Below are 25,980 nucleotides of genomic sequence, written 5' to 3' on the forward strand. Positions count from 1 at the left end.
GAGGTTAAACTGGCTGGCAAGAAATTGCTGGGTTCACCTTCACACCTTTTTTTGAACAAGAGTGTAACATTGCGAGGCCTGGATAGAGTGGACGTGGAGAGGATTTTTCCCCTAGTAGAAAAAACTAGAACCAGAGGGCACAACCTCAGGCTGAAGGGATGATCTTTTAAAGCAGAGATGAGGAGGAATTTCTTCAGCCAGAGAGTGGTGAATCTGTGGAACTCTTTGCCGCAGAAGGCTGTGGAGGCCAGGTCATTGAGTGTCTTTAAGATAGAGATAGATAGGTTCTTGATTGATAAGGGGATCAGGAGTTATGGGGAAAAGGCAAGAGAATGGGGATGAGAAAAAAATCAGCCATGATTGAATGGCGGAGCAGACTCGATGGGCCGAGTGGCCTAATTCTGCTCCTATGTCTTATGGTCTTATTGCAATTCCCCAGTCCTCTGGCACCCACCTCTGTATTTAAGGAGAATTTGAAGAATATAGCCAGGGAATTGGTGGCAGGGAAGGTGGCAGATGGCCCTCCTGTCCAGAGGCCGAATGAGCCACAGTCAGTTAAGGGCCACTTCCTATTGTCCTATTGTTTTTTGTCTCCCAGTTAGAACATAGAACATAGAACATTACAGCGCAGAACAGGCCCTTCGGCCCACGATGTTGCACCGACCAGTTAAAAAAAAAACTGTGACCCTCCAACCTAAACCAATTTCTTTTCGTCCATGAACCTATCTACGGATCTCTTAAACGCCCCCAAACTAGGCGCATTTACAACTGATGCTGGCAGGGCATTCCAATCCCTCACCACCCTCTGGGTAAAGAACCTACCCCTGACATCGGTTCTATAACTACCCCCCCTCAATTTAAAGCCATGCCCCCTCGTGCTGGATTTCTCCATCAGAGGAAAAAGGCTATCACTATCCACCCTATCTAAACCTCTAATCATCTTATATGTTTCAATAAGATCCCCTCTTAGCCGCCGCCTTTCCAGCGAAAACAATCCCAAATCCCTCAGCCTCTCCTCATAGGATCTCCCCTCAAGTTGATTCCCATTTGAGCCCACTTGGCTAACAGAGGGGGGAGGGGTGGTGGTGCCCATGCCAATTGCACCGCCTGCCCTCACCAAGCACCAACTAGCACCATTCCTCCCACCTCACCAGGTCCTGCTGTCTGACTGGCCCAGATGCTACACACTTGGTGGAAAGGCTTGCTGTCCTTCCCTGGTGTTCTGTTCTTTCAGCTGCAGCCCCAGCAGTAGCCAGTATTGCTGCTGACACTGCTGATTGGCTAATCCTGTGATTGATTGGCAGCTCCGGAGGGCAACCAAACATCTGAGTGCAAGTGTGAAATGTAAGCCCATGTCACCTCCTGACAGCGAGACACCAGAATAAAGTTCAACCCTGAATTAAAAGCTGTAAAAACGTCAGTCTCGTCTTGATTGATTGGCTTAATCCTTTCAGAAGAAATTAGATTATTATTTGTATAAAATTACCTATTGTTTGGTTCTCTATCTTCGACTGAGATTTCACACAGATTCATTGGCATTTAGATCATAGAAAGATCATAGAAACCCTACAGTGCAGAAGGAGGCCATTCGGCCCATCGAGTCTGCACCGACCACAATCCCACCCAGGCCCTACCCCCACATATTTACCCGCTAATCCCTCTAACTACGCATCTCAGGGACAATACTTGCCTGGGTTTTACTGGCACTTCCAGCTTGTACTGAACTTGTGTGGTTCAGTTGTGGTTTTTGTTTCTGCTTCTAAACTAGTCCAACACAAACTAATTGCTTGGCTCGCATTTTAAACGTGGTTAAATTCAGTAGTTACAACAGGCAAATGGTTTGGTTTCGGGACACTGACAAAATCCAAAATGTTCTCTTCTCTTAATTAGTACCATTTACTAATAAATTTTAATAAAACCCATCAAATTTTCAGGAATAAGTAACACCACCCAAAGGAAAGTTATTCAGACTTTTTAAAATATATTTTGACATCATATGGTGACAGCCAGTTGTTTAAAAATAAATACTGTTTATTACTTGAAATTGTTCACCTGCTAGTTTAAGTAAGAGCGTTCACAAATGGTTTAAAACATAACCTTGTCTAGCCCTTAATGGATTTGTCAGACTTTGCCGTTACCTGCAAAGCACTTTCTGATTCTCGTCTGCAAATTACATTCAATTCTGGAAAATCACATGACTGTAAATATATAAGTAGTGTTCACATATCTGGAAAGGTCAAAATGACTGCCATTAATTGCAGAACAGAAAGCTCATAAAAGCCACACATCATGATAATGGTTCTGCCAAATGGATAATGTTTGGCTATTCTTCAGGGCAGTGCTTTAAGGGCAGTACTCTCATTTCTACACTGGCCCTGAAGTACTTCTCCAGCTCAAAGCTCTTGAAGGGGTTCCTGCTGTTGAGAGAGAACCTCGGTCAAGGAGGAAATGCTGGGGGCTGCTGCTGTCCCAGAAAATCTGCCTTGCAACTTAAGGGGCAGAAGTGTTCCAAAGATTGGAATGAGGCCAAGACCAACATTTTCAGTTGCTGTCTCTTGGATTGTAGGAGGAAACACAGGCTGTTATGAGGCCATCTTTATCCTTTGGGTATTTACTGCCACTCCTTGGGGTTCGTCCCTAATTTCCATATGGCCTTAGGGAGTGATAGTAAGTGTGGCAGAAAGCATGAAATCTACCGTGACCCCAGACCTCCCCAACCTCTGCCTTCACCACCATACAGCATGTCAGGAAAGGAATGAGCAATGGCAGTCTTGGTGGGATTGTTGGTAGGAGGAATACCACTTGTCTGCTCAGCCCTTACAAATCCCATTTTCCATCATTTTGTACCGTGATCCCAACTGATGTTGAAGAATCCCTCCATAAAGAAGCATGACCCAGAAGGAGGTCATTCAGCCATTGTGTCAGTGCTGCCAAAATGAACTACCCAGACTAATTCCGATTTCAAGCTCTTGCCATTGATTCTGTCGCTACTTCCCGATGCCTCGACAAAGCAGCCAGCATAATTAAGGACCCCACGCACCCCGGACATTCTCTCTTCCACCTTCTTCCGTCGGCAAAAAGATACAAAAGTCTGAGGTCACAAACCAACTGACTCAAGAACAGCTTCTTCCCTGCTGCTGTCAGACTTTTAAATGGACTTCCCTTGCATTAAGTTGATCTTTCTCTACACCCTAGCTATGACTGTAACACTAAATTCTCACTCTCTCGTTTCCTTCTCTATGAACGGTATGCTTTGTCTGTATAGTGCACAAGAAACAATACTTTTCACTGTATGTTAATACATGTGACAATAATAAATCAAATCAAATCAAATCAAATCTTGCTCTATAATCCTGTAGATCTTGGCATTTAAATGCATATCTAACTATATTTTAAATGTGACGAGGGTTTCTGTTCTGTCAGCCTTTCAGGTAATGATTTCCAGACCCCCCGTATCCTCTGTGAGACTCCCCTCTAACCCTTCTACAAATTACATTAAACCTATTTCTTATTAAACTCTCAATCCTTCCTATCCACTCAATCTTGGCGTCTGAAAATATTATATATTTCAATTCAAGCTCGACTCAGCCTCCTCTATTCCAGAGAAGATAACCACAGTTTCAAACTTTCTTCATAGCTAAATTCTCCATTCCTGTTAACATACTTGTAAATCTCCTCCGCTTTTCTTAAGTATAATCATATTCTCCCTGTAATGCAGTGACCGGAACTAAATGCTGTACTCTAGCTCTGGCCTAACTAATATATGATACAGTTCGATAGTAATCTCCCTTCTCTTGTATTTCATGCCTTGGCTTCACAAGGAAAGTATCCCACATACCTCCTTAACCACTTTATCTGCTTGTCCTGCCATCTTCAGGGACCCATGGATAGCAGCTCCCAGACCTCTCTGTTCCTTCAAACTTCTAAGTTTCCTACCATTTATTGTACATTCCTCTGTCTTGTTTTCCCACCTCAAATGCATTACCACAGGATTGAAATCCACTTGCCACTTTTCAGTCTACCTGACCAATCCACTGACATCTTCCTGCAGTTTACAGCTTCCTTCCTCTTCTGTACCATCTTCAAAGTTCGTAATCGTGCCTCCTACATTTAAGTATAAATCATTAATAGGATAAAAGGCCAGGGATTTAATACTGAGCCCCATGGAATTCCACTGGAAACAGCCTTCCAAGTTAAATACACCTACTGACTGTTACCCCTTGCTTTCTGTCTCTCAGTTAATTTCGGATCCAACTTGGTACTTTCTCTAGGATCCCATGGACTTTTTCTTTCCTGGTCAGTCTGTCATTTGAGACCTTGTCAAAATTCTAGCTAAAATCCACAAAGACTACATCAAATATACTAACCTCATCAATTCGCCTTGTTACTTCCTAAAAAAAAACAATCAAAAGATCAATCAACTTCGACAGATCTGACCTTCCCTTATAACAAATTCATGATGGTTGAGCTTGAATAATCTGTGACTTTCTAATAATAATTCATACTGTCCCTCAGAATTTTTTCAAATAATTTGCTCTCCACCCATGTTTGACTGACTGGCCTGTACTCAGTCGGTCTAGTCCTTCCTCCATTTATAATCAATGGTACAAATGTTGGCAATCTTCCCATCCTCTTGCACCATACCTGAAATTAGAGAGGACTGGAAAATAATTGTTAGAGTCTCTGCTATTTCCTCCTTTGCACCTCTTGGTCTGGAATGTGTCTTATCAAGGCTTGACACATTTATCAACTTAGGCAAAAAAGGTTTCTCATGACTTTACAGGTAAGGCATCCCTGCAAAGTTTTATTTTACCAGTTTTGATGTGAAAAAGTATGAAATACCATGAGTTGTATGTTTCACAAATTAAAAGCTAATTGTCTATCTTTTAGGATTTGTGATCCAATGACAGCAATATTCACATTTGTGAGCATTATGAGATTTTACTAAATGACTGACGGAAGAAATACAATGAAAGTCAGATGACAAAATTAGGCCACACAACTTATACAGAAAACATAAGGAAATATACCTGACAGATTACACATGGGTAAAGTATGTAATAGTGTGTGATAGTTGTATGGAAAAGTGATAGTTGTTTGGAAAAGTGAAGAGCCATGCGGTATAGGACGGACACTGAAGTTACACCAGTTCCACTTAGTTGTTTTACCTTTCTGCTGTGGTCTGCGATTGGAAAGACCCTGCAATGTAAATCGCTTTTTAGCAAGAGATGAACGTTCAAGGTTATGACTGGAAGGGACATCAGCTAGGAAAGAGGAAGAGGAAGAGGTAAGAAGGAAAACTGAAATATCCTTAAGTGCACACAGATTTTCTTTGCACCAAAACACATGCTTTTTTTCCCAGTTGGGCATCTCTTAGACATTTTTTCATCATATTTTCTGGCCAAATTTTGCAGCAGTGGCGGAAAAAAACAGGAGAAGTGTCCTTTGGTCAGTTTGGAAAGTTTAATCCAGCATAATTCTCATTGTCCAATTTTTGGATTATTTTATCTCATTAGTTGAACTGAAAAAACAGGGACTATAGTGTAAACTGCAATGGAGCCATGCATGGACAATGAGTTTGAATTCTTAGGTTAGAATTGTTAATGTGGATTCGAGGCTAAAACCACCTGAAACATTTCACTTCCTGGTGTAATTATTAATCCTTGAATGCACATATGTAAACCCACATATTGTTTTTAGAGCTTGGTATTCAATTCAAATTGCCATAGATTTTCATAGTGTCATGGTAACTTAATGCATTTTCATTTTGTATATCAACATTTTTCCACTTAATGCTATACAAAATTTGGGCTTTTCTTGTTTGGCATATAGGTGGAAATTGTGAGTAACACTGCCTTCTGGAAAGAGACAGGATAGCCTCTGTAATGGAAGCTTCAGCCTTTCCACCTCTTGACCACTGGAATCTTGCTGGACACTATAAATGCGCATTGCTGATTGATGGTTGAGGTGCTTACGAGCTGTTGGCAGAATTCCATGTTACTTGAACTTAACCCAGGCCAAAGCAAGAAAGTCACTGAACATGCCCACCAGGTGAAAGCAGGTCAGAAGCACAAAGAGTTCCTCCAAGATAAATGGATTGGTGGGGCTGGGAGGGTCTAGGAGAGAGCTGCAGCTTCCTTTCCATGGTCTTCCTTTCTTCCCCTTTCCGAGAGTTTCTCTCAGAATCGTCCTCTTCATGATGAGCCTTATTCTGGTCCCAGACAGGCATCAGATAGTAGAGCTTTCACTGCAACAATCTACCCTTTGCAGACATTCAACATGCCGATGGGACCCAGCAATTAAAATGTTCCAGCCTCAAATCTGGGCCTTTTGTACTTGACCTGCTCCACTCACCTGAAACTAGCTGGGAGTTAAAATTGACTTCATGGTTTCCTTAGTGGTATTTCTGGGCCAAAATAATATATCTTAATGTGGCTGTGCTTGAATATGAGCCGTACTTTTGGTAATGTCATCCAACATCAATACAAATACATTCTTCTCAGCCTACACTATTCCAAAATGTTGTAAAGGTTGCTTGGTGACTCACTAAGAGGCTTGTGTGGTTGAACATAAACTGTTTACTGTTAGCATAAAACTATATGCTATCTCCAAGGTATAATCCTATGTAGGTGCTATTTTCATGCCAACTTCTCTCAGACTCTCACTATACACAATCATGTGACTCTCTACTATCATGTGATTCTCTACACCACAATGTGGGCAGTACTGTTCTCCAGTCCCACATTAACCCTTGCTACGTCAAACATCTTTATCCTATACGTCCTCCAAGTCATTACCCAACATACTTACAATACAATAGTTATTGGGGACTCGTTAGTTAGAGGGATAGATAGGAGGTTCTGTGGCAGCAAAAGAGACTCGCGGATGGTATGTTGCCTACCGGATGCCAAGGTCCGTGACGTCTCGGACCGTGTTTTCCGGATTCTGAAGGGGGAGGGGAAACAGTCACAAGTCGTGGTACACATTGGTACCAATGACATAGGTAAGAGAAGGGACGGGGATTTAAAGCAGGAATTTCTGGAGCTGGGCTAGAAGCTGAGAGCCAAGACAAAACATGTGGTCATCTCTGGTACGTTGCCGGTGCCACGTGATAGCGAGTTGAGGAACAGGGAGAGAGTGCAGTTAAACATGTGGTTGCAGGGATGGTGTAGGAGGGAGGGTTTCAGATACGTGGATAATTGGAACACATTCTGGGGAAGATGGGACTTGTACAAACAGGAAGGGGTGCACCTGAACCAGAGGGGCACCAATATCCTAGGAGGGAAATTTGATACGGCTCTTCAGGGGGGTTTAAACTAATTTGTCAGGGGAGTGGGAAAAGGAGTTGTAGTCTGGAAGTCAGTGAGGGTTGTGAGGTATTGGGGAAGGTATCAGGGTCAAGGGTGGGTACCGGTAGACAGGAAGGTGGGTTGAAGTGTGTCTACTTCAATGCAAGGAGCATCCGGGACAAGGTAGATGAACTTGGGGTGTGGATTGGTACTTGGGACTACGATGTTGTGGCCATTACGGAGACGTGGGTAGAACAAGGACAGGAATGGTTGTTGGACGTTCCGGGGTATAGATGTTTCAGTAAGTGTAGGGAAGCTGGTAAAAGAGGTGGAGGAGTGGCATTGTTAATCAAGGATAGTTTAACGGCTGCGGAAAGGCACTTCAAGGGGGATCTGCACACTGAGGTAATATGGGCTGAGGTTAGAAATAGGAAAGGAGCGGTCACGTTGTTAGGAGTTTACTATAGGCCCCCAAATAGTAATAGAGATGTGGAGGAAGAAATTGCTAAGCAGATTATGGATATGTGTGGGGGTCACAGGGTAGTTGTCATGGGGGACTTTAACTTTCCAAATATTGATTGGAACCTTTGTAGGCCAAATAGTTCGGATGGGGCAGTTTTTGTGCAGTGTGTGCAGGAGGGTTTCCTGACACGATATGTGGATAGGCCGACAAGAGGTGAGGCCACATTGGATTTGGTACTGGGAAATGAACTGGGCCAAGTGTTAGATTTGGTTGTGGGAGAGCACTTTGGAGATAGTGACCACAATTCGGTGTCTTTTGTTATTGCAATGGAGAGGGATAGGGCCGTACGGGCAAGGTTTACAATTGGGGGAGAGGTAATTATGATGCGATTAGGCAAGAATTAGGGGGCATAAGTTGGGAACAGAAACTGTCAGGGAAAGGAACTAATGAAAAGTGGAACTTTTTCAAGGAACAAATACTGGGTGTCCTTGATAGGTATGTCCCTGTCAGGCAGGGAGGAAATGGCCGAGTGAGGGAACCATGGTTCACAAAAGAGGTGGAATGTCTTGTGAAAAGGAAGAGGGAAGCTTATGTAGGGATGAGGAAACAAGGTTCAGATGGCTCGATTGAGGGTTACAAGTCAGCAAGGAATGTGCTGAAAAAGGGGCTTAGGAGAGCGAGGAGGGGACATGAGAAGTCCTTGGCGGGTCGGATCAAGGAAAACCCCAAGGCTTTTTACTCTTATGTGAGGAATAAAAGAATGACCGGGGTGAGGTTGGGGCCAGTCAAGGACAGTAGTGGGAATTTGTGTATGGAGTCAGTAGAGATAGGCGAGGTGATGAATGAATACTTTTCTTCAGTGTTCACCAAGGAGAGGGGCCATGTTTTTGAGGAAGAGAAGGTGTTACAGGCTAATAGGCTGGAGGAAATAGATGTTCGGAGGGAGGATGTCCTGGCAGTTTTGAATAAACTGAAAGTCGATAAGTCCCCTGGGCCTGATGAAATGTATCCTAGGATTCTTTGGGAGGCAAGGGATGAGATTGCAGAGCCTTTGGCTTTGATCTTTGGGTCCTCGCTGTCCACGGGGATAGTGCCAGAGGACTGGAGAATGGCGAATGTTGTTCCTCTGTTTAAGAAAGGGAATAGAAATGACCCTGGTAATTATAGACCGGTTAGTCTTACTTCGGTGGTTGGTAAATTGATGGAAAAGGTCCTTAGGGATGGGATTTACGACCATTTAGAAAGATGCGGATTAATCCGGGATAGTCAGCACGGATTCATGAAGGGTAAGTCGTGCCTCACAAATTTGATAGAATTTTTTGAGGAGGTAACTAAGTGTGTTGATGAAGGTAGGGCAGTTGATGTCATATACATGGATTTTAGTAAGGCGTTTGATAAGGTCCCCCATGGTTGGCTTATGATGAAAGTGAGGAGGTGTGGGATAGAGGGAAAGTTGGCTGATTGGATAGGTAACTGGCTGTCTGATCGAAGACAGAGGGTGGTGGTGGATGGAAAATTTTTGGATTGGAGGCAGGTTGCTAGCGGAGTGCCACAGGGATCAGTGCTTGGTCCTCTGCTCTTTGTGATTTTTATTAATGACTTAGAGGAGGGGGCTGAAGGGTGGATCAGTAAATTTGCTGATGACACCAAGATTGGTGGAGTAGTGGATGAGGTGGAGGGCTGTTGTAGGCTGCAAAGAGACATAGATAGGATGCAAAGCTGGGCTGAAAAATGGCAAATGGAGTTTAACGCTGATAAATGTGAGGTGATTCATTTTGGTAGGACTAATTTAAATGTGGATTACAGGGTAAAAGTTAGGGTTCTGAAGACTGTGGAGGAACAGAGAGATCTTGGGGTCCATATCCACAGATCTCTAAAGGTTGCCACTCAAGTGGATAGAGCTGTGAAGAAGGCCTATAGTGTGTTAGCTTTTATTAACAGGGGGTTGGAGTTTAAGAGCCGTGGGGTTATGCTGCAACTGTACAGGACCTTGGTGAGACCACATTTGGAATATTGTGTGCAGTTCTGGTCACCTCACTATAAGAAGGATGTGGAAGCGCTGGAAAGAGTGCAGAGGAGATTTACCAGGATGCTACCTGGTTTGGAGGGTAGGTCTTATGAGGAAAGGTTGAGGGAGCTTGGAATGTTCTCTCTGGAGTGGAGGAGGCTAAGGGGAGACTTAATAGAGGTTTATAAAATGATGAAGGGGATAGATAGAGTGAACGTTCAAAGACTATTTCCTCGGATGGAGCTATTACAAGGGGGCATACCTATAGGATTCGTGGTGGGAGATACAGGAAGGATATCAGAAGTAGGTTCTTTACGCAGAGAGTGGTTGGGGTGTGGAATGGACTGCCTGCAGTGACAGTGGAGTCAGACACTTTAGGAACATTTAAGCGGTTATTGGATAGGCACATGGAGCACACCAGGATGATAGGGAGTGGGATAGCTTGATCTTGGTTTCAGATAGAGCTCGGCACAACATCGTGGGCCGAAGGGCCTGTTCTGTGCTGTACTGTTCTATGTTCTTTCTCTATGTGCTATTCCTTTTCCCATTCTCCAGTTGGGATTTTACGGTCTGGCTCAAGCGAGACCGGAAGTTCCCGTCTGAGGGCAATGGACATTTCTGTTGTCTGCCCCTCGCCCGCTCTGATTCCGTGGTGGGTGGGATGGTAGAATTCTGACGCCCACCTCCCCAAATCTGACTTTATAAATTCAGATGGTCTTGAGACTTGACTATTCTTCCAAATCTTGTTCTTGTCATGTTTGGAGGAATGGCGGGCTCAGTTGGTTTGGGTAGCACTTGTTGGTTTGGAGTTGCAATCATACATTCCTAGTCTCTGGCACTTAGTCATTTCCACCCAATTTGCTTTTTGCACTCCGAGTTAGATTTCTCAGAATCAACAATCTGTTTGCTTTGTTCAGATTTCCTGGGTTTGTCCCATTCCTTCCAAAAGGAATTCTCACTCCATTCATTCATGGAGTGGACTCAGACTTCCATTTTTCCATAGTGTCCGCTATGATATTCCTGGGAGTTGATGGTGTATCTCTTTCATGTTTGAACGTTTCTCATCCATGAGCTTACCCTGCAGTTTGTCTTCCTCCGCCACACTGTTTATTTCCACACCCGTGCGGTTTGCTGAGGCGGGCTTTGATGAGTTCGTAGTTGCTCCTTTTCTGCTCCATTGACTTGCCGCTGTATGTTTGAGGTGACACCTCAGTTTCATTGCTGTGGTTTTGTGACAGCAATTCTTGGACTCTGAGGTTCACCTTCCGTTCAGTTGGTGCACAGGGGAGAAGGTTGGTGCTTAACTGAAGGTTTAGCTGGTCCGACTGAACAGGGGCTTCTGCCGCCATCTGCAAAGGAATTAGATTAACCGACCATGCAAAAGTGAATACAATACAGAGCTGAATTCTCAGGCAAGAGTATCTGTACTTGTGGACCTCACAAGAACCTGCTATTTCATGTAGTTGTTTTGACATCTTGTACAGTTTTGTGAAAGTAAGCACAACACAGGCATCCCTGCTCAAGAGAGAAAAAGATTGGTTTCAGACGACATACAAAATCTTGAATTTTTGCTTGTCGCCATAGTGGAGTGGTTCTAGAATCCTGCCCATGACCGGAAGCCAGATTCCTCCAGGACCATGATGTTTGTGTCTGTCACCCATTCAGAGGAGCATTTTAGTCATGATTCCTTATCTGAGATGATTGCTATACTGGCTCCTGTGCCTAATTTGAAATTAGTGAGGTGACCGTTTACAGAAATGTCAGCATCCTAAAAGAGAATTCAGGCTCCTTGATCTCACTCAAGAAGCACAGTTCAGTTTCTTTTTGGTGTGGTATCTCAACCTCGTGGACTATTTTGAGATCCCCTGCACATTGCAGGTTCCGAGAGAGCTTTTCGAAAGTGTCCCAGCCGGTTGCAATTGAAACACTGCACTGCAGTGTTGATGGACATTGCTCTTGCTTGTGAGGTCTTTTGGCTCCTCAAAATTGACATGGTCTCCCACCACCTTGTAGTCTGTTTAGGTATTGCCTTCCTTGGCCTGGAGTCTCCCTGCCTTCTTGTTGCTTTATGAGCTGGACAGTTGGGGTTGCTCTACATGATAGCTTAACCGCCATGTAAAATGGCCCAATATTTTTGGTGGATTGGCAGACTGCCTAACTACTTGGATGTCTTTTGCTTGGGTCATATCTCCAAAGTTTCCGCTAGATGCAAGATGAGGACCAGTATTGTAACAGCTGCTTGGCTGCTTTTGTGCTAGAGAAGAGTCATGGGACTGTGGCAGCCTTCCTCAATTTGCAGTTTTCACTTTGAAGGGACACCTAGATGTAACTCTGCAGCTTGTTCACTGGCAACCAGGTATCAGATCTTATGTACCACTGTTATTGTCCTGACAGGTGTCAGCATCAAGCAGGCCACCTCGTTGCATTGAACTTTGCGCCACTGTCTTCACTGATTAGTAGGCTAACTAGCCCAATGCCAGCTATTAAGATTTGGAAAGACCTTAGACGCCGAAATACACCTTGGTTACCAGAGTAAGGAATCCAGAATGCAGGGCACTGTCTGTTCTGCCTTCTATAGCCAATGGGGCTGCATTTCAATTGAGTTGGAAACACCTATTGGTTCCCGGGTGCTTTTTGGGGTGTAGGTCTGTTGCAGATTTTATGTAAGTAAAGTGTACACTCCATTGATATCAGCAAGAAAGAGAAAACCTCTCTGACGTTGTCTACAAAGGCTACAGATACAAAAGCCACATATCCGTCAGCTGCTGCACATGCTGGGAGCCTGGACTCAGAGGATGCATGGAATTCTAATGCTCCTTTTCAATAAGTACCAGGAATTCTGGGTCCCACAACTCTGAAAACATCCTCTGCCTCCATTGGGAAACTGACATTTGTCAATCTTCCAGCACCAACACACTGAGTCACCAGCTACAGCATCCACATTAACAAGAAGTAAAAAGTTCTAAGCAGGTGTCTGGGAGTATAAAGGTGATGCCACAGTGAAATTGAGGGTCTTGTGATTGAGGAACTGGGGACAGAATATAGACAGAGGGACAGGGACTTCACTTTGAGATTTTGTTCTCCTTCACCATCCTTCTCACTTCTGTAATCCTCATAATCCATGAAAAAAAGATTTGTCTCTACATCTCCTCCTCCTCCTTAACACCCTCTGTATCATCCAGAGATTCCCCCTCTCCACTCTCCCTTGCTCTGTGGTCTTGTGTGGACCTCAGAGAGCAACATCATAAGCTAAGAATGGGTAGGTATTGCTGCCTTAAGCATCCTGGGTAATGGAATGATTGAGAGTAGCTTTACAAGGATACTGCAGGGAATGTGCAAATGTGCGTTCATTAATCTGGCACCAGATGCCCCAAACTCACTGTACGACAAGCAGAGTGCTTCCCCACTGTCACTATAGCCTCCTCCTCAGAGGAGGGAGGCTCTTTAATGTTAGGAATGTTTGTCGTGTTGTTCTGTCTCTCCGGGGCATTTTGGACAAATTTACTCCTTCAGCAAGACTGAGTGAATGAGTTAAAAACTAACAATTGAGGTCTATCTTCCAGGTAAACAGCTGATGTATGTGAAGCATAGGTAGCATCTTAAAAATGGAGCACTGAGTTTTAAATTCCCATATTAAAGAAGTGGTTTCTGTTTGGGGAAATGGTGGAAAGCGAATTGCGTGGAGGATGCGGAAAGTCAGCAGAGAGATTTGGATAGGCTAAGTGAGTGGGTGAGGATCTGGCAGATGGAGTATAACGTTGACAAGTGTGAGGTTATCCACTTTGGACGGAATAATAGTAAAATGGACTATTATTTAAATGGTGAAAAATTACAACATGCTACTGTGCAGAGGGACCTGGGGGTCCTTGTGCATGAATCGCAAAAACTCAGTTTGCAGGTGCAGCAGGTAATCAAGAAGGCAAATGGAATGGTGGCCTTTCTCGCGAAGGGGATGGAGTATAAAAGCAGGGAGGTCTTGCTGCAATTGTACAAGGTACTGGTGAGGCCGCAACTGGAGTACTGTGTGCAATTTTGGTCCCCTTATTTGCGGAAGGATGTATTGGCCTTGGAGGGAGTACAGAGAAGGTTCACCAGGTTGATACCGGAGATGAGGGGGTTAGCTTATGAGGAGAGATTGAGTAGATTGGGCCTGGACTCGTTGGAGTTTAGAAGGCTGAGGGGAGATCTTATAGAGACATATAAGATAATGAAGGGGCTAGACAGGGTAGAGGCAGCGAGATTCTTTCCACCTAGAAAAGAAACAAGAACTAGAGGACACAGCCTCAAAATAAGGGGGAGTCAGTTTAGGACAGAGTTGAGGAGGAACTTCTTCTCTCAGAGGGTAGTGAATCTCTGGAATTCTCTGCCCATTGAAGCAGTGGAGGCGACCTCGTTCAATATGTTTAAGTCACAGGTAGATAGATTTCTGATCAATAAGGGAATTAAGGGTTATGGGGAGCGGGCGGGTAAGCGGAACTAAACCACTATCAGATCAGCCATGATCTTATTGAATGGCGGGGCAGGCTCGAGGGGCTAGATGGCCTACTCCTGCTCCTATTTCTTATGTTCTTATGTTCTTATATTGGAAGCTCCCAAGTAGAGGCTCCTTAAATAAAGCGCACTGAGCCAGGTTAACTGTGGAGCTATTCATATTAGAAAGTGAAGACTGTGCTGGTGCTTTGGCTATGCAAAGAAGAAGTGGGCGGATAGTCATTGTACTACTTTGCTTTCCGTGGTCAGATTAACGAATGTTTTGCAGCCACTGATCTGCAGTTCTAGCTGTGAGAGAGTTGACACATTGTCAGTGTCGCTTCCCTCCACATGGCACATTTTTCTGAAGTTTCCTCCTCCAGACACCCAGCAGTTTGTCTCTCTTTTGTCTAGTCCTATCCCAGAAGGTCTGTTCCTCTCCACTCTCCTGTTCCTTCATTGGCCAATTGTGCCAAATCCCACAGTGGGAAACATTCTTAAAAACTGGAATAGAAAGGCATCTGAATCCTTGGTGGCACAGTGGTTAGCACTGCAGCCTCACAGTGCCAGGGACCTGGGTTCGATTCCAGGCTTGGGTCACTGTGTGGAGTCGGCATTGTTCTCTCCTGTGTCTGTGTGGGTTTGCTACGAGTGCTCCAGTTTCCTCCCACAATCCAAAAATGTGCCAGTTAGATGGATTGGCCATGTTAATTCTCTCTCAGTGTCCCCGAACAGGTGCCAGAGTGTGGCGACTAGGGTATTCTTGCAGTAACTTAATTGTAGTGTTGATGTAAGCCTACTTGCGACACTAATGAATAAATAAACTGAACTTTAAACTTAAACTTTATTTAAAAGGGATGGCAACTTCTTCACACAGAGGGTGGTGGGTATATGGAATGAGCTGCCAGAGAAAGGTTGAGATAGGTACAATATCAACATTTAAGATGCATTTTAGATAAGTACATGGTTGGGAAAGGATTAGAGGGATATGGGCCAAATGCGGGCGATTGGGACTAGCTGGGAGGTATCATGATCAGCATGGACCAGTTGGGCCAACATGCCTGTTTCCGTGCTGCATTGCTCTATGACTCTATGACTCTCACTCACGCAGGTTACTTTAATTTTAGTCAGGATTTGTGCAAATGGAACTTTCACCTGATATGCTAATGAACTGAGTCGCAAAAACCTTGGTGGATTTTGCAGAACATCAGCAGGTGCACTTTGTGATTCAATTGGTACAAACCTGGAGCAAGTTATTATCTGGAATTATGAGGTCAATAAGTCTCCCATTGAATGTGGACCTTGTGTCAGCCCTGAATCCACGTAGCACACTGCTGATGTTATATAGTTAAACATCAGCACAAACCCATAAGAATCACAGATAACTGCATGTCTGCTAACATGCGTCACCCTGTAACAGATTTAAATATTAAAATGAAACTCTGATCTGCATTCAGCAAGAGCTCCTGAGGTATTTACACTTATGGAATTCACTCTAAACCATCGCCAATCTCAGAATAATTTATGAAATTTGGAGATATATTTGCGTGTTACTATTGTCTTGCCACTTGTCTTGAGATAATTTGACCACCAAGTTTTTTTTGTCATTAGATTCACCATTAAAGAGATGTTTGTCTAAACATTACAAATTTATACCTCAGAAATTAAATAAGGATTTTGGAACATCAAATCAAAAAACAAAATGGCCAAAGCAGAGAATGCTGATGTGTGCCTAATGACAGAATGGCAGTAAATCCAGTGTTGTATGGGAACAAAGCTTCCCTAATACTGCCGGTACTAAATATATTGTCATCAGCATTCTCTCTATGCATTTGCATTGGAGCATATTCAATGAATACTGTAGACTGTAAATAAAAGGAAGCTGATCTGCTAGCAGCAAGATCAGCATTTGGATAAGGCACATATTCAAACTTAAAATACAATTTCTCTGGAACCACAGTTTACAGCTGAACTCTATAAAACATTTGGGTTTTCGTTCATCGTGCTGGATTTTACACTCCCCACACGGCGTGTTTGAAGGGCAGGGGGCTCGACAAATGCAACACATGATCTGCCCAATGCTTATCTGCCTGCCCCTGATCAATGCCCCCTTTTATGGCCGAGGGGGAGGTGGGGCGATGGCGAGAATTGCCCATTAATGACCCCCTAAGTGCCTCAACCTGCCTGTCGCTATTTTAACTCTCCCGCAGCAGAGGGAGGCCCAACTTGGTGAGTAGCCCGGCAGCTTTTCTAGCATGGGTTGGTGTTGGACGTGGGTGGGGCCCACCTTTGAGGGTCCCTTGTGCCCATCGGCGACACCCCACAAGATCCCCTTTACCTTCCCTCCAGCCTCTGAAACCCAATTAACCCCTCACTCCATCCCTGGGGCCAGCCAGCCTGGCCTCGGCAAGACCGCGGACTTTGCTCCACTATTTTGGGGACTGCCTGCACCCCAACAGTGGCACCACCCAATCTTGGCGCTGCTGGGTACAGACCTGCCAGCTCATCCAAGGTGTGACTTCCTCTCCAGGTGGGGGTGGGATTCTCGCTCTGAGCCAATTAACAACCCCGCTGAATGTAAAACGGCTGGAGAGCAGCCCACTTCTTTGTGCGTGGCCACCTGACTGACTTTTAAAGCTAGGGAATAGGGGTGATGGGAACACAAGGAAACCACACCCTGTAAAATCCAGTCTATAGTAGGGTTACTTCATAGATGGAGGCCATTCAGCCTGTCACATCCATGTCGGCTCTCCAGAAAAGCAACTCAGCTAGCACCATCTCCCCTACCCTGTAGCCTCACAATTATTTTTTCTTCAAGTAATTATCCAATTCCCTGCCTCCACCACAATCTCCAGGCAGTACATTCCAGATGCCAACCACTTGGCGTGTAAAAAGGTGTTTTCTCATTATGTCTTTCACTTTAAACCAGTGCCCACTGGTTCTCGACCTTTCCGCCAATGGGGACAGCTTTTTTCTATTGAATCTGCCCAGATCTCTCATCATTTTGAACACATCTATCAAATCTCTTTTCAACCTATTCTTCTCCAGGGAGAACAGACACTGCTTCTCCAATTTATCCATGTAACTGAAGTCTCTCAACCCTTAAACCATTGTTGTAATTCTCTCGGCACCATCTCTGGTGCCTTCACATCCTTCTTAAATGGATACAATACTCCACTTGAGGCCAAACCAGTGTTTTGTAATGTTTCACGATTACTTCCTTGCTTTTATACTCAACGCCTTTAATTATGAAACCAAGGATCCTGTCGCCCTCATTAACCACTTACCTTGAATATGAAAAGAAATGACAATGGGCCTGATTTTACTATTTTGAGTCTAAGTGCCGAATCTGGGCGTCAAATAGATCCGCGCCTAGAATCCTCTTTCCAGCGCGCCCTTATGCGTTTTGCCGGCTCCAGTCCGATTTGCGCTGTGGGCGGGGCTTAGCGCTGGCGGACCGATCGGAGCTCTGAACTGCGCATGCGCAGTTCAAAAAAAATCTGACAGAGCGAGCCCGGGCGCGAAAGAAAAAAAAAAGCAGAAAGCGGAGAGAGAGGCTCTCTGACGGTCATCCTCTGGGGTGGGGGTGCACTGCCAGTCTGCGGCCGATCGGTGGGGAGGGAGGGGGCAGGGGGGTCCGCCGCCACTCTGTGGGCGATCCCTCCTCCCCACCGGAGGAACGAATCCCGCCTGCCGGAGTGGACGTGCGGCCATGACATCCCACAAAACCTTCAGGATGAAGCGATTCCTCGCTAAGAAGATGAAGCAGAACCGGCCGATTCCACAGTGGATCCGCATGAAAACCGGCTACAAGATCAGTACAAGTTCAAGAGGAGACACTGGAGAAGGACCAAGCTGGGCCTGTAAAGGGATACTCCATCACTGGTACACTACCAGCCACAGCCATCTCTCCCGCTGTCTTGCCCCTGCAGGGAAGAGTAATCTGTGGCTGGTAGTGTACCAGTGATCGACTCATTAAGTCGATTTAAATGCATGCTAATGCATTTAAATCGTCAGGCTGCCCGATTCGGGTGCAGGCTGGACCCGCGCCCAGATCGGGTGTCGGTAAAGCCACGATCTGCTCAGAATCGGGTGCAGATCGCGGTATAGGCCCGACACCCAACTTTACCGCGATTTCGCGCCCAAAAACCGGTGCGAAGTTTTGGTAAAATCAGGCCCAATGTGTTTTTAAAAGGTAGTGAATCAGGTTCATTGCAACAGTGATTATTTACATGGAAATCGACATTATAGACCTGTCAATCAGGCTTCTCTCAATCCATTGAGGTGGTTACGTGGAATAATACTGTCACATATCCTCTATCTTTTCCTTTTGATTTAACAGTCTTGTACATTTCTTGTCATGCATTGAGGTAGTTACTCAATATTGCTCAAGTACTGCAGCCATGAATACAGCCTGGCAAGGAATCACTGCCAGAGAAAATAATAGCAATAAAATAACAGCTAACTAGGTCAGCAAGAAGTACAATGGCTACTATTCAATGATAGCCTTCAGTTGATAATACAAAAACAACACCCCAGAATCTATGAGTCTGTTGACAATCAACGCCTCTTAAATCATATTCACATTTTAAGAGGAGTGAGGAAAGTGAAATTTTAATTGCACTGTGGGGCTATTGTAAAGGTGAACTTTCTCAAAGTTCAAGTTTTAGCAGCAGTGGGATAGAGTTGGAGGTGAGTTTGTCTAGAATTTTTGCTGCCTTTGTGAATTGTATCCCTTCAATGGGAAATTGGGTGGCACGGTGGCACAATGGTTAGCACTTCTGCCTCACAGCGCCAGGGACCCGGGTTCGATTCCCGGCTTGGGTCACTGTCTGCGTGGGTTGTGTTCCGGTTTCCTCCCACAGTCCAAAAGATGTTCTGGTTAGGTGCATTGGCCATGCTAAATTCTCCCTCAGTGTACCTGAACAGGCGCCGGAGTGTGGTGACTTGGGGATTTTCACAGTAACTTCATTGTGGTGTTAACGTAAGTCTACTTGTGACACTAATAAATAAACTTTTAAAAAAACATCTTAAGTTGTCCATTTCATGACTTTTTAACCCTGATAATAACTGAGAGGAGGGAAGGGGGTAAGATGGAATGGGAAGGGGTGGAGGTTGGGGCTGGGATTAACATGAGGATCTGTAACATTTAAAGATCTGACCTGTTTCAGCCAGCCAGATTAAGAGGCTGTTAGCCAGGAAGGCATTCTGGGAGCTCAGCTGAGATAAGTTGCCAATGGTGGTGTGGGGTCAGGATGGAGATTGGAGAGTGAATTGCAGATCAGATTTCATAAGGTCATGGCCCATGAGAGTCTGAGAATAGACCGGGAATCTGATCATGTGGGGGGTGTTCAGCCAATTGTGGTGGTCTTGAACATGGGGAGGGATGCAGGTAAAATTGATGGGCCAGGTGGGAAGCACTCCTGCAGGATAAGGGTGGGTCATAATCCACACCGCCCGCACCCTGCTCTCCCAACCTGGCCAGCTCCATTTTGGGATTGGATTTCCTAGCCATAGAACCATAGAATCCCTATAGTGCAAAAGAGACCACTCAGCTCATCAAGTCTACAACAACTCTCCGAAAGAGCATCCCACCTGGTCCCCCCTCCACCCGATCCTCACAACCCTGCGTATTTACCATGGCCAATCCATCTAACCTACACATCTTTGGACACTAAGGGACAATTTAGCATGGCCAATCCACCCAAACTGCACATCTTTGGACTGTGGGAGAAAACTGGAGCACCCAGACGAAACCCACGCAAACACGGGGAGAATGTGTAAACTCCACACAGTCACCCAAGGCCCGAATTGAAACGGGGCCCCTGGAGCTGTGGGGCAGCAGTGTTAACCACTATGCCGCCGTGCCACCCTCTGCAATTTTTGTGGAGTCACGCCAGCTTTTCAAGGACTTGTGATTCACGGCCACGCAAATGTTTCCTGAGCCATGGAGGATGAGGGAACTTTTTTAAAGATAAGTTCAAAAGACCTTACACATGCCTCTTTGCCAAACCATGACCCCCACCTACACCCCACGGTGCCTCATACCCTCTATGCTAATTAGTACTTCTATGCCAATTCACCCAGTATACATTCTATAGAGAACAACTGAATCTGAAAGCATGTGTAAAGAAGCATTAAAAAAAATTTATAAAAATTGCCTTTACTACACTCCTATAAAAATGTCAATCATCCAGACTCTTTAAAGTATCAGTAGCATAAACTGCTAGCACTTGAAATCACTTCAGCTTGTGCAAATGAACATTGGACAACTTGACAAGATGAGAGAGAGAGAAATAGCTGTCAATTAAACCATGTTTTCCATGGGCAGTTGCTTCAACAAAGTAATGGATGTATGGCCTTTCAGCCAAGGATGTAGTGAAAGGAATTTTGGCGTGGAGAATGAAGAGCCATGAGGGTTGGGGTGGATGCTTCTTGGGAGCACCGACAGCCTGTGCAATCATTATTGTGAGGAGCAGGAGAAACATGCAGTAATTGGCACCGAAATTTAACAAAGTGTCGCGTCTACTTTGTAAACTGGACTTGTGCATAATGAAGTCTTTTTAACTCTCTTTAAAACTCTCTATAATTCATAGCTACATAAAATCTTCAAGTTCCACATCTGTATCTACAGGATATTTGATATACGTGACTGCAAATTACAAGCACAACCGGAAAGTCACCACAATAGAATTATACATGATAGAAAATATTGGTGTGATATACAGTCATTAATGCTATGGGTAAGGTTAATTATAATTCATGTCTTTTAGTAAGCATGAATGTATACTATTTAAATGCATCTCAAATTTTCACAAACTTTAGATGTTGGGACGATAGAAGAGGTGGTGATTTTGTTGCATTGATCTTAATACCCAAATTGTAGGCTTGTGTTGGGTTGACATTGACTAATAACATGGGGGAATGGATGAAAAAGCAAGGTTTCTAAATAAAGCGAACACTTAACTTTTCATAGGTTTTTTCTTTGCAGCAGCAGTGAGGCGGGAGTGACTGCCCTTGACATCAAGGCAACATTTGACCGAGTGTGACATCAAAGAGCCCCAGCAAAACTGGACTCAATGGTAATCAGCGGAAAACCCTCCCCTGGTTGATGTCATACGTGGCACAAAGGAAGATGCTTGTCATTGTTGGACATCAATCATCTCAGTCCCAGGACATCACCACAGGAGTTCCTCAAGGTAGCACAACCATCTTCAGCTTCTTCATAAGTGATCCTCCCTCCATTATATGGTCAGAAGTGGGGATGTTTGTTGATGATTACATAACGTTCAACACCATTTTCGACTGCTCTGACACTGCAGCATATGCAGCAAGACCGGGATAATATTTAGGCTTGGACTGATAAGTGGCAAGTTACATTCGAGCCATGTAAGTGCCAGGCAATGAACATCTCCAAAAAGATTGGATCCAACCATCTCCCCATGACATTCAATAGCATTACCCTGGTTGACGCCCCTAACATCAACAATGGAGATTACCATTGACAAGAAACTTAAATGGACCAACCATATAAATACTGTACAAGGTTACAAGAGCAGGTGAGATGCTTGGAATTATTCAGTGAGTAACACACCTCCAGTCTCCTCAAAGCCTGTCCACCATCTACAAGGCACAATTCAGGAGTGTGATGGAATACTCTTCATTTGCCTGGATGAGTATCGCTCAAACAACAGTCAAGAGGCTTGACACCATCCAGGAGAAAGCAGCCCACTTGATTGGCATCCCTTCTACCAATTACCAACCATCAATCCCTCCACCGCTGACACACAGCAGCAGCAGTGTGTACCATATACAAGATGCACTGCCACATCTCACCAAGGCTCCTTGAACAGCAATTTCCAAACCAGTGACCTCTACCATCCAGAAGGACAAGGATAGCAGAGGCATTGAAACACCACCACACTGCAAGTTCCCCTCCAAGCCACTCACCATTCTAACTTGGAAATATATCCCTGTTCCTTCACTGTTGCTAGGTCAAAATCCTGAAACTCCCTCACTAACGGGGCTCTGGCTGCAGCTACACCAAATAAACTGCAATGCTTCAAGAAGGCAGCTCACCACTACCTTCTGAATGGCAATTAGAGATGGGCAATAAATGCTGGCCTAACCAGGGACACCCAGATCCCATGAAGGAATACAAAATAAGCAAATGGGCCTCAGAGAGCAGACCATTACACCACGAACATCAATAGGAAATAATTGCTAGGATTTACAGGGGTCTCACAGCTCTCAGGTATCAGTCTGAGCTCCATCGCTGCCATTGCTACCTTAGAGCCCCAACCCCAAAATCCCATCTTGTGATCCCACTAGAGGTTGCGACACACATTTTGGGAAGCCTTGTCTCATGTCAGCAATCGTTCCTCCTGCGTGAGTCCAAATAGTATGCAGAGAAGATTTATAAAAATACATCTAGCTAATAGTTTCACAACATTCCAGGTAAGCCATGAATTAGCAGAAATATATGGTTAATCAAATCAAACCATAAACTACCTTTCGATTATACAGATTTATTTGTTAAGGATAAATAGATGATGCTATCTGTAGCAACAAACCATCAGGTAGAAACAATTTCATAATTTATGGTGTCTAATGTTTTGATAAATTTCATAATGGCTTTCAAAGTATAATATTTCATAATTTGTTAAAATCTAAAAATCCATCAAAACAATCTGATAGGTTGTTGGTTGGAGTAACATTCAGCTGTGGAAATATAGTTTGATATTCCAGATCCCCGTTTTTAATCTGAGAAGGAATGAAAGTTATATCACAGACAGAGTGCTACCAGCTCTTTATTAGCCCTGAGATAGTGTTTGTGGATGATGCCTCACACATGAATTATGGTACAATTTAAGTGAGTTTAGCATTGCCATCTATTTGTTATTTTTGTAACTACAAGAAGTGCAAGTTAAGCACATTTTACTCTGTAGTGAATCTTGCTAAAGTGTTTTCTTGAATACTACCTGGTTTTTAATGAACCTGATTTATAGAGATTCATGTTTACTGAGTCTGTGTCACACCATTTGGCAGAGTAGAGTTGATTATCTTCACCGTCTGGGCTGGAATATGTCAGGGCAAACTGCCCATTTACCCTTTATAGAGCACATCTTATTTTTGTTCCTTTACAATTAGTGGAATAAAGATATGGCAGCTTCTATAAAGGGTATGTGATCCATCTTGTCAGATTACTGCTCAGGTGATGAAAAAAGATGTTGACAAATATTTCACTTACACTCTCCAAAGACTAAGCAAACTCCTGGGATATTTACTCCTGCAGAAAGCTATTATAGCGACATAGGTGTTCTTTTCAATCCCAGGCAGATAACGTGTGGATAAAGTCACACTCAGGGCTTGTAGGGAGGTACAGTTTGCTTACAAGGATCATAGTGCTGAGTACTTGAGTAAAAATTGAACACGAGGACTTCAGTCGCTATCAAAATAAATTTGAAACTGCTGCTTAAAAAGGAAAGAAGTCACAATGATTAAAGGAGAAAAAAGGTGTACGTAAAGGCTTCCAGTTAAAAATAATACCAATTGCTATAGATGATGTACTTACAAACAATGATGGAGGTAAGAATGTAGGTGTACTGGAGGAAGATGAGGAACACATATTGGAGAAACTTGTAGAAATGAAATTGGTTATGAAAAAAAAAAATTACCGAACTCAAAAGTGGCTAAATCACCTGGCCACTAACAGCATATATCCAAGGCTACTGAAGGAAATCAGACGAGTTAGCAAAGGATCAGGCCACATTTTTCAATGCTCCTTAGAAATGAAAGCTGTGTCAAAGAACTAAAGTGTTGGCGTTATAACACATCTGGTTAAGAAGGGGAAGAAAGTATAAGACACAAATAACTAGAGTTCAGTTAGTCAAACATCAGCTATGAGCAAACACTTGAAGTTCACAATTTGAGGTTAAATTAGAGAACATGTATGGAATAATCAAGAACAGCCAGCATAAAGTCGTTAAGAACAAGTTGAGTTTGATACATTTAAAGGACAGGAAAGTTCCTCAGAGCTGCTCATCTTCCAGCGTTACTTTGCCAGGCATGCAGTGAAAATTGTGTTTATGTAAAAGTAATGCCAGTGGGGTGGTATCAGCTCTGAAGAATTTCCTGAACATGAGGTTTTATTAAAGAAGTGGCTGATTTATATCGGTAAAAATGATGCATTACAGGTGTTCTCTATTGATACTCAGAATGTGTTTGATCGGGTGTCTCACTGAAGGCTTGTTTCAGATATTCAAGTGTGATATAAAAGCAAATGCAGCAGCATGCATTAAAAGTTGGCTGATGAACAAGAAATTTAAGTTTTGCTTAGATTGAGAAAGGTTGAAAATCCTGTACTGCAGAATTGAGTTCAGACTAGTGAGGGTAATTTTTCACTACTTGATTGACAGAAATAGCAAACTTGAGGTGAATTAAACACTCTACATTTGTATTATTTGTCAGAGCACACAATTCTTCATTATTTAGCACACTTTGGCACCAGCATTTCACTGAGAAAGGATGAATATTGAGATGGTTGGCGATATTCTACCGTGAAGGCACATTGTTGGAGAAGAGTAAATGGAAGATAAAAGCATAAAGTGTAAATGGAACTTAATTCTGCATCTGGCCCTGACAGCATCTAACTCTTTAATGCTGATGCAAAATGGACTGTACCTCACAAATAATGAAGCAAAAAGATTCAAAAATGGACAACAGCAGCCAATGTTCTGATTGTAGTTATTATGGGCAACACACTTTTACATTGCGTTGTTTGCACTAGTAAAGTCATTGATGACCCTTACAAATTTGTGCTAACAGATGTCAACCGCATAGGAATGTAATTATTAATTGGAACAGGACAGGCGGTGGGCGCCAGTTCCATTTAATGACAGCTGGAATTTACAGTTATATATTTAACTAGGGGGTTCATTCTTCCTGTATCTGTGTTGTTACCCGTGTAACACAGGCATTAGCACTCAGTGAAAGATTGATAGTCTGCAAACGCATAACTCATTTGAACATGAACTCTCAAGTTTTGAGTTGAAAGCTAGTTCAGCGTTTATGTGCATCATAAAATTGCAAAGTTAATACCTGTTGTCTGTGAATACTTTTACATAGTTAGCACAATGAAACACACATCAATAGTATTACCTCTCCGTTGCCTGTTATTGAAGTTGGAGTTCTCATGTTGCCTTTCGACTGCTTCAGAACTTAATGAATCACACTTGTTGTCCTGTTGCTGTAAAGATGATTTCCTATTATACCTGTGCAAGAGAAGTTGTACTTCATTGGAAATCTGTCATATGAAGTGAATAATATAGTTTTAAAAATTGCGGATTAATGTTTAGTTTGTGTGTGTGACTGATACTCAGTCATCTCAACATTTTCTTTGTCTTTCTAGTGTTTAGAGTGCTAATCCTGAGAATTTGGCTGGAATCTTGTTCCCTTTAAAAATACTTGACGGGTGGGACGATTTCTAGGTCCTGACCCTGCACTTGCTATCAACAGCTTGCCTGGGAGATCTCCCAGAGTCCGCTAATTAAGAGGCCATCTCAGGGTCCGCCATCCAATTAAGGGCGTGGGTGTGTTCTTGAGGCTCCAGGCTCCATTGGATGGTTGGCAGCCTTGAAAGGACAGCAGCTCCGTTGGCAGCTTCTGCTGCAAGATGGGAAGCCTCCATTTTGAGGCTCTCTTTGAAGAAGTTTTAATTTATTAGAAATAAGTTCTGGCCATTGCTGCCC

The 25,980-nt window shown here is 43.7% G+C and overlaps 1 protein-coding gene across 1 annotated transcript in view; it reads right to left on the reverse strand.

The window, feature by feature from the left end:
• mcf2l2 (MCF.2 cell line derived transforming sequence-like 2) overlaps window positions 1–25,980 on the reverse strand; it is a 334,271-nt gene that overhangs the window by 43,604 nt on the left and 264,687 nt on the right. The window contains exon 26 of the mRNA XM_078207045.1: window positions 25,391–25,503. Coding sequence (XP_078063171.1) covers window positions 25,391–25,503 — 113 coding nt within the window. The remainder of the gene's footprint in view (window positions 1–25,390; window positions 25,504–25,980) is intronic.

This window comes from Mustelus asterias, chromosome 3, assembly GCF_964213995.1.
Source record: "Mustelus asterias chromosome 3, sMusAst1.hap1.1, whole genome shotgun sequence".
Lineage (NCBI taxonomy): Eukaryota > Metazoa > Chordata > Chondrichthyes > Carcharhiniformes > Triakidae > Mustelus > Mustelus asterias.